The 8,554-nt window shown below is 43.4% G+C and overlaps 1 protein-coding gene across 1 annotated transcript in view; it reads right to left on the bottom strand.

Moving 5' to 3' along the window:
* SYT17 (synaptotagmin XVII) overlaps positions 1-7,776 on the bottom strand; it is a gene marked incomplete at its 5' end in the record, with an annotated part of 28,826 nt that extends 21,050 nt beyond the window's left edge. Inside the window, 2 exons of the mRNA XM_008949523.1 lie at positions 6,585-7,204; positions 7,628-7,776. Coding sequence (XP_008947771.1) covers positions 6,585-7,204; positions 7,628-7,776 — 769 coding nt within the window. The remainder of the gene's footprint in view (positions 1-6,584; positions 7,205-7,627) is intronic.
* Positions 7,777-8,554: the final 778 nt, after the last annotated feature.

Raw genomic sequence — 8,554 nt, 5'->3', positions numbered from 1 at the left:
GTGTGAGCCGAGATCGTGGCCGACCCTGGAGAAGCAATTTCCTGTTTGATAAGGTGCCAGACTGACATCAAGTCTGGGATGTCTGAGACTGTCCTGAAGCTCTGATTAACATTTTGCTCCTGGCTGCTCCTCTCCGCAGCTATATTACACATGACACAGCCAGTCCTCTGGACTTGCAGCCTTGGGCTCACCTGTGATCCAGAACCTTCTGCAGTTACCATTTAGGTTGAACCAAACACACATCAGAAAGGTTTTTTTTCTTTTCTGTCATCTCTGAAGCACGAAGAGGCTACCTCAAAGGAAGAGGATTTTTTAATTAATGCCATTTGCACATTTGGGTTGGATCGGGGCAATTCCTTCCTTGCATCCCCCCCAGACTGTTCACTGTGCATTGCTACAACACCAGCAAAACTCTGCAGCTGAAACCCTTCCCCAGTTCCCAACAGGAACCAGAGCACATTACATCAGCACACACATCTATGCAATGCTCCTAATGAAGTTTCAGATTGATTTTCCTCCTCAAGGTTATCTGTGATGGTACCACCAGGCACATTAGAAATTGACGGTTTAGAACAGTTTGCTCTAACAGGCTTTCTACAGCATCCTGTGACACAGGGCAATCATTTTGGGAAGGCTGAGCTACTAAGGACCAGAGCCTGGAAAAAAAAAATAATTGTACTTCCCAATGGATAAGAACAGTGTTACCTACATAACAGACACCAAGTAGGTGTATGATTGAAAAAGCCACAAAACCCTTTCTAAAGTCTAACTGGCTTTGCATCAACTTGGATGGCCATGAGAAAGCCTCTCCTGTGCAAAGACCTTTGGGAAGATTTCCTATGGAGAGGTCCTGCCTGCAACCCACACCAACTCCTCTGAGCTTCTCAGCAAAACACACTGCACAGCACCCTGGTCCTCTGCAGAAAGTGCAAGGAGTGAACAGCACAGAGGAGAATGGCCAACGTGACCAAGATGACAGAAGAGACAGATAAGGATAAAGAAAAGAAAATGATGAAGAGAAAAAATTTGTCAGTGCTGGAGCTTTAAATTAAAAATTGGAAAATGGGAGGAAAAAAGCCACTGAAACAGATCTGGGGAAAAAATAAAGATACAGAGTGAAAGAAAGATGGTAGAATGTCATAAGCCAAAATACAACAACAAATCACATATTAAGAGCCAAAAATGTTGTCATCATGGACGTCAAACATCTGTCACAGCATCCTGTCACAGGTCCCCCAAGTCCAGTGACCTGCAGGGTGGTGGCATCCTACCTCCTGCTGGGCCTTGCCCAGGGCCTCTCTCCTGCCAGGCACAGGTAAACTGCCTGGTTGACTTCAACACCTGTTCCTGCATGAGCATAGCCCCACATGACCAATCCATGTTCAGCATCAGAGACTCACCATCATTCCTTTAACTAAGCAGCTGCTAAGCTTTTGGACAGCTGAAAAAATAAAGAATTAAAAAAAAAAAAGAAAAAAAAAAGAAAAATCCTGACAACATTCATATTTAACTTCCTGTGACTGCTACAAACATGGACCTCGTTTCACAGAGACACATACAGCCCCGAGTCAGCCGCTGTGCCAGCTCTCTGAACCAAGCTTCTGCCTGTCCAGTGCTTTAGGTCTGTACAAGAGATGGGAACCAGCATTATCTTCAGTATCACACTCTACTACCAAATGCAAGGCATCACCCACCTTCCCCAAGGATGACTCCTTCTCAGGGCCTCAAAGGTGCCAGGAACAACCCAGGCACACACACAGCTGGAGGTCTCCAAGCCACACGCCGTCACCACCTGGCTGCATGGCAGCATTCAGCGTAGCACCCAAGGGGAAAGCTCCAAAACCTGTCATTGCCTGAATTTCAAATTCCTTTCTCCCTTTTCCTTCCCAACCAAGGCATGGGAAGAACCTGTACCTGTTGTATGCTTATCCCCAAGATGGGAATCAAAAATTGCAGAGACCTGACTTAGCAAAGCTGCTCCATCTGTGGAGCAGGTACCATTTTGAATGTAAAAAGCTGACAGCATATTCTAGTGCACTCATAGTACGAAGGTAAAAAAGCAAGTCCAGTACACACTCCCTCTAGTATAAAAATGGGTTAATTTGAGGGGAGAAGGAATTTTTATGCTATTTTCCCACCACAGCCAGGCAGATTTTTTTTTTTCGTTTGCAAAACGATCTCCAAGCTCTCATTACTGCTGGTCTAAAACATTTATTCCTGCCCACTCAAACCTGCCAAAAGAGAAATGAATCATATGTCAATAAAACTTGGGGTCCTGAACATGTGTTTCAAAACTAATCTTAATGGTGAAATGTGCGAATCCGAGCCCAGCTACAGCAAGGCCTGCCAACTTCATTCATGGTAACTAGGCAAAGCCACACACATTTAAGGGGATATTGAAGGAGTGCAGAGTGTTCCTATGGGGACTGGACTCAGGAGCTACTTCACGAGCAGCTACTGCGCTTTAGAAACACATTAATTACCCTGCAAGGAAAAACCTCCCAGAACTATCAAGGATGAAGAATTTGGCAATACCTGGAGTGATATTTTCTATGAAGAAAAAGTCCTTCTGCTTACTTAGTGGCTCAGATGATATCCTGACTGTAGCTCCCCTCTGCCCCCACTTTGGACACAATCCCCCTAAGTGCTCCACGCACACTCCAAACTAAAAAAGCACTTATGTACATGCACAGGCTTTTGCCTGAAGCTCAGCATCAAGTGTTTTATTGCACTGATACCTCAAGGCTGAGAGCACAGCATGCTGCTCACCCATATTCAGGTTCTCTGACAACCCACTCCTGACATAATGAGCATGGCAACATTGTACAGCCACCTGGTTACACCCATGGTAAGTTCTGAGGCTGTTAGCTAACAAGCAGCTCCTCAAGGTGTTAATAATGAAGATATTCTGCTATCAGTGATGATGGGCTTTCACCCATTGAGGAGCTGTATGTCCCACTCACACGTCTGAGGGGCTTATCCTGCTCCAGCTTGCAGTGGTGTCAATGGAGTTGCTGGCTGCAGAAGCTGGGCCGTGCCTCAGCCTGGGAGAAAACCACTTGTCCCTGCCAACACTACATACAGTAGAAAATTGTTGGCATCCCCCATCATTTTTTAGCAGAGCCCACTTGTGCTGGCACAATCCTGTACCAAGTCAGTCTCCCAGCTCTGGGCTTGATGGGGCTCAGCACTATGGTGGGACAAGAATTCAGCACCTGAGTTTATTAGCACACTCTGGCAATGGCTTTCAGGTGGACACAGCGAGTGCAGAACAGATGTTCACCTTGGCCAATACCATTTAGGTCACTTTCTCTGCTCTTCCACAAACCTTGCCCCATCCCACTCCCACTGGAATGAAGAGAAAACCTTCTCCACAGCTCCTGCCATCTGGATTCACTTTCCTCTGTCTCTCCAGCTCATCATGTTTCTGTCCACAAATGCTAGTTAAAAACAAATAAACAAACAACAAAAAAACCCCACATATTTTGTGTGTTTCATCTTTACATACCATGTCTACAACTGCCTATTTTCTCTCCCTCCTGTTACTGGTTTTCCAAGCACCTGCTTCAGCACTTTCCCCAACACAGTCTCTACCACTGGGGTGGGGATGTTGCTGGAGCTGCTGCTCTGTGTCCTAGCCCCAGGGCAGCCTGGCAAATTATAATCAACTCACGGTCAGAACTGCACGACAATGGCTTTGTGTTGGTCTCTAGAATCTGAGGGCACCTTCCACAAAATAAAATGCTATTGGACGTAGATTTTTTTGTGCCTGTCTATCAAGGTCCCACAACACAACGCACACATCAGCAGACCCAGGTTCAATCCAATAATAAACTAATAAATCCTGTCTGTTCTTCAACTAATCAAGCAAAAGAGTGAGAAGTATAAAGAAAAAAAAATTGTCAACATGTCAAATCTGTCATTCCACAGGCAGAATCTTCCAGCTAGCAATCAAAAAAAACACTCACAAATTTTTAGCAGAATCATCACTGTTATTGAAAGACATTAAAATATGCTTTTTCAAAGTAATCAGCTTTATTGTTTTACTTCTTCCAGGATTTATTGTAACCCTTTGATCAATGAATTTAATCATCATTAAGATAAAATACACCTTTTTCAATGAACTTTAAAAATCTTATCACAGAGAAAACCTGTGAAGATGATACCAAACAGCCTCCCTGGATGTCCTAGTACAAGCACTGTTGATCTCTCTGCAGCTGCCATCTGCTAGTTAAGGCAAAAAGAACAAGGAAGCATGAAAAGACCAAAACAAGGCATTTTACTAATCAAGGTGTGAAGGAATTTCTTCTTTTTTTTTTTCTCTGTATGACAAGCAGGTAAATCCAAAAGACTTGTAAAGTTAGGCCTGTGCATTCAAATGGAGTTTTCTCTTTTTCTTCTTCCTTTTATAAATATCAGAAATTCCAATTTCTGATAAGTAATTTATCTAGAATCCTGGTGATGCAGACAGCACTGTTTCAATGAAAACAGCAGCAGCTTTTAATGAAACTTTGGAGAGGGAGGGAGGAAGGATCTGAGCTTGGCACACGAAGGCAGAGCTGATCTTGTCTAACCAAGGTCTGTATTAGCTGTGGAATGAACCCACATTACGAATAAAGAGATACATAATACAGAGAAGTGTTTATCATGCAAAAACCAGGGGGAGAAGCAAGGCTCCACAGTGTGCATCACAGGAGGGTAATGGGATGCAAAAAGGGGAGCTCTGTCCTCAGATACACAATGCAGAGCCTGTGATGAATGCTAATACCCAAAAAAAAAAAAAAAATGGTTGCAGGGATTTCTCAATAAACTTTTGGGGAAAAGGCAGTGAGGGGAGAACAGGACTATCTGTCCTTGTTCATTTGCCTTATGAACTGCTTCATAACATGCCTCTTCCCCTACCCCTATCACCACTCCACCGAGCAAAGCAGATCCCACTGACACAAACACGTCCTGTGGAAAGACACACTTATGGACCTCACGATTTTGACTTGTGCACAACTTTCAAAGCCTTCCTTTCTGCCTGAATGTTGTTCAGACTAAGCCCATAATGCTCCTATTCCTATTACAGCAAATCTAGTCTGCTCTCTTGCAGGTATCAGGAACTTGATCTCTTGCCCCTTACACGCTGCAGAAGGTCTGAGCAAGAGGTCAAAGCACTATCAGCCCCCCCACACAGCAGGCAAAGCAGAGTCACAGATCCAGCTGGCTTCATGTCTGAACGCTGCTCACTGGATTTTACCTCCACAAGCGTCCGATCGCAAATTTCTGCCCTGCACCAGACTCTCAGACCTACACTGCCAACAGCAGTGAGGTCAATGCTACACTGTTCATCTCATCTAATATCTCTGGCTATGGCACCCTTTGTGAACACATATAATCAAAGAATTTTATTTTGAAAAAGAAAAAATAGAATTTTAAAATCAAATGTGAACCAGACAAGTGCACACAGGGTTTTGATTCAGCAAAGGCCCTAAAACTTAGAAATCACAATCCCGGAGCTAGTAAGGAACCTTGAGAGGTACTCCTGTCCTTACAGCAACATTACCAACATTTGAGATGCTGCTCATGGACTTAATGGTCTTAAAGGTGTTTTCCAACCAAAGAGATCTTAGCTTGGCTTTTTCCAAGGTCCTCTGCTTCTAGTTAAGTGGGTAATACTGCTAGTAGCAATTTGGTAGGTAACTGCCTCCCTTTCTGATTGCACAGCTCAGACCTTCCTACTGAATAGCTCTTTTCCTGGCTAGCAAGCAGGTGGCACTGACCAGAGGCCTCTCCTGCGACAGACATGGAACCACACAGACACTCTGCATCTTCTCATCCCATGGGATGGTTGAATCTAGTTCAAACTGTACTCTCAAACTGGGATGCATGCAATAGGCCACTTATATCAGACAAAATCTACGGCAAGTTTATTTCCTTCAGGGACGTGATGACAACAAATCTACCGCTATCTTGCATCTTCTCATCCCATGGGATGGTTGAATCTAGTCCAAACTGTACTCTCAAACTGGGATGCATGCAACAGGCCACTTATATCAGACAAAATCTATGGCAAGTTTATTGATGACAACAAATCTACCACTATCTTGCAATTTTTTGCTCACGTATTATGCCACAAGTCTCTAGAGATTTTGTCTTCTATACACTTTATTGAATCATGTCATTACTGAACTGGCACCAAGTGGTTTCCCTCATGCCCTCAAAGCACAGTCGTGTTAACAGCCACAGGAGTGACCCAGACAGGACAGTGTCACTGCAGTGTCTGGGAACAGATGCAGGTCACCGCGGTGACAAGAAATATCTTCCAAAATGTGCTGACTTCCAAAGCAGTCTTCAGTTGTTCTCGTTAAAGTTGACACAGCATCTTTTGTTGTGTGACCTCCTTTGAATATGAAAGACAGCTCCTCTACTTCACAGTATTAGTTATAAGACCAGCTATAGGCTCACCATAGTTCAACCCAGCACATGCTGTATTTACAAAATCACGACTAATTAGAAATCACCTTACTTGCCAACAAGCAAAGGAATCATACGAAAAAAAGTGAGAAAAATCGTGACAATAATGTGATAAATTCCATTACCTGAGAACTAGGCACAAGGGCTTTCCACCAGTGTCCGCCTTTCACAAGGTCTACATCCCCCAAGGGCATTGACACTTTGCCAATAACACAATGGCGTGAGAATTTGTCAAAATCCACTACGGTTAAAAGCAAAGTTCTTCTCTGGGCTTCTAAAAAGGGGATTTCAAATGTGTACCTCTCTTCAAACACCGGGCTCTGTGTTTTGCGTTTCACTCCAGTCTGCTTGGAGTTCTTCTGATCAGGAAGCAAGCAGATCTTCACATAGGGGTTGGAGTGAGCCATGTCTTGCCTTGAACCATCGTAAGAAATCGGAGGAGGCAGATCTTTAGCCTCAATGACTCTCACTATTAGATAATTATGCAACAGATCATACTGCGTGCTAAAATGCAGCATGCCCAGCTGATATCTCGATAAGATCTCCTCATCTGTCAAGGAGTCCATATCATCACTATTCGAGTCAAGAGAATACAGTCTTGGTTCAAATTTTCTAAAATAGTCATCTGGGGTATAGGTTTTTCGCAGGATAGTTGGCTGAACTATTTCCTTCTTAGCTCCTATTATTCCAAATTCGATCGGTTTAATGTCAACTAACGGAGAACTTGGCCTCCTCGACTCTAAACCTAAACGAGAGAAATGCACAAATACAATTGTTAGAAACTCAACTGAAGCCATCTGAGACACAAGTCAACTTGTGCTTCTCTGCGTGCAGCTATTCTGTCTGTGCTACGCCCAGCACTGCAGGCTCCCCAGTGGGACTTTTCACCATTACACTGCCAACAAGTAGTAGCCCCCTTAGTCACGCAGAAACGCAAGCTCAGCTACATTTCCCCCACTGTCCACTTCCACAGGGAATCACCATGCACGTGCCTTAGCAAGAAACACGGGGCTAGCTCCTTCCACTGTGTTCCTGCAGAACAGGAGACTTATTAATTAATGTATCCTCAACTTGACTTGATTCCCTGTCTAAAAGATGAAAGAGCAAGCACTACAGTTTCATTTTCTTCCCCACAAGAATTACATTAATGTTGGAAGGATGACCTTACTTGAAATCCGCCTTGTGAGGCTGTAAGTGGACCGTGATGCATCTGAAGACAACCGCCTTCTGTCAGGGGAAACGTTCTCAAGAGTGGGAGGCAACTCACTGATTGTATTATCAGAGTCTCCATCTTTGTCCTCATTTTGGCTGCTTATCCTGTTATAACAAGAGAGTATAAAAGGAGTATAAACAGAATAAAAATGTATTTTGGTGTTCTGGGTCTAATCTTGAGTGCTCATCCCTGGATGCTGAAGGATATCTCCTCATCTGTCTGGCTAGCAAAAGGCTGAGCAACTGACTTCAGATCTGTGTAAAAAACAGATTCATTATCTTTCTGCCCGTCTTTCAAACAGAGTTATGTCAGTGCCAGAGCACAACACAGGCCATACGGGCACATGTGACTCAGATCCTGATCAGAAGTATTATATTTGTCTTTAAGAAAAAAAAGCAAGAAAAAACAAAATCCACAAAAACCCGAACAGTAGCTTATTGCTGTTAATTCACAGCTACGCTCTGGAAGCATAGGCTTCACTAGGAATAAACCAGCATGGGAAACTACCATGCTCAGACATCTCAAACCTACCACACAAGTCTCTCAGTAAAATATTGCTTTGCAGGTATGCCACTATGGTTTCAAAACTTACTTTTATAAATGCAATTCATTAAGAGCTATTTATTGACATGCCCTTTAAAATAAATGGCTGCTTTTTATCCACTTCCATAAACCAGATGCTATCCTTCCCAGAAAGTAGTTTTCTTGCCCAGGGCTCTCAGTGGGAGGAGGGAAACTGCCAGGAACTAAATAACAAAGCAAGTTTCGATGATATGTAGCATCTTTGAGAAGACTCAACAGAAGACTGGCATCATAAAGAAGTCCACATGTAATTCCCATTTCCATTTGGTTTTTTATATATATATGTTTATATATATATAT

Source organism: Merops nubicus, unplaced genomic scaffold (assembly GCF_000691845.1).
Source record: "Merops nubicus isolate BGI_N331 unplaced genomic scaffold, ASM69184v1 scaffold18601, whole genome shotgun sequence".
In the NCBI taxonomy this organism is placed as follows: Eukaryota; Metazoa; Chordata; class Aves; order Coraciiformes; family Meropidae; genus Merops; species Merops nubicus.
This window is presented reverse-complemented; position numbering and strand designations above follow the sequence as displayed.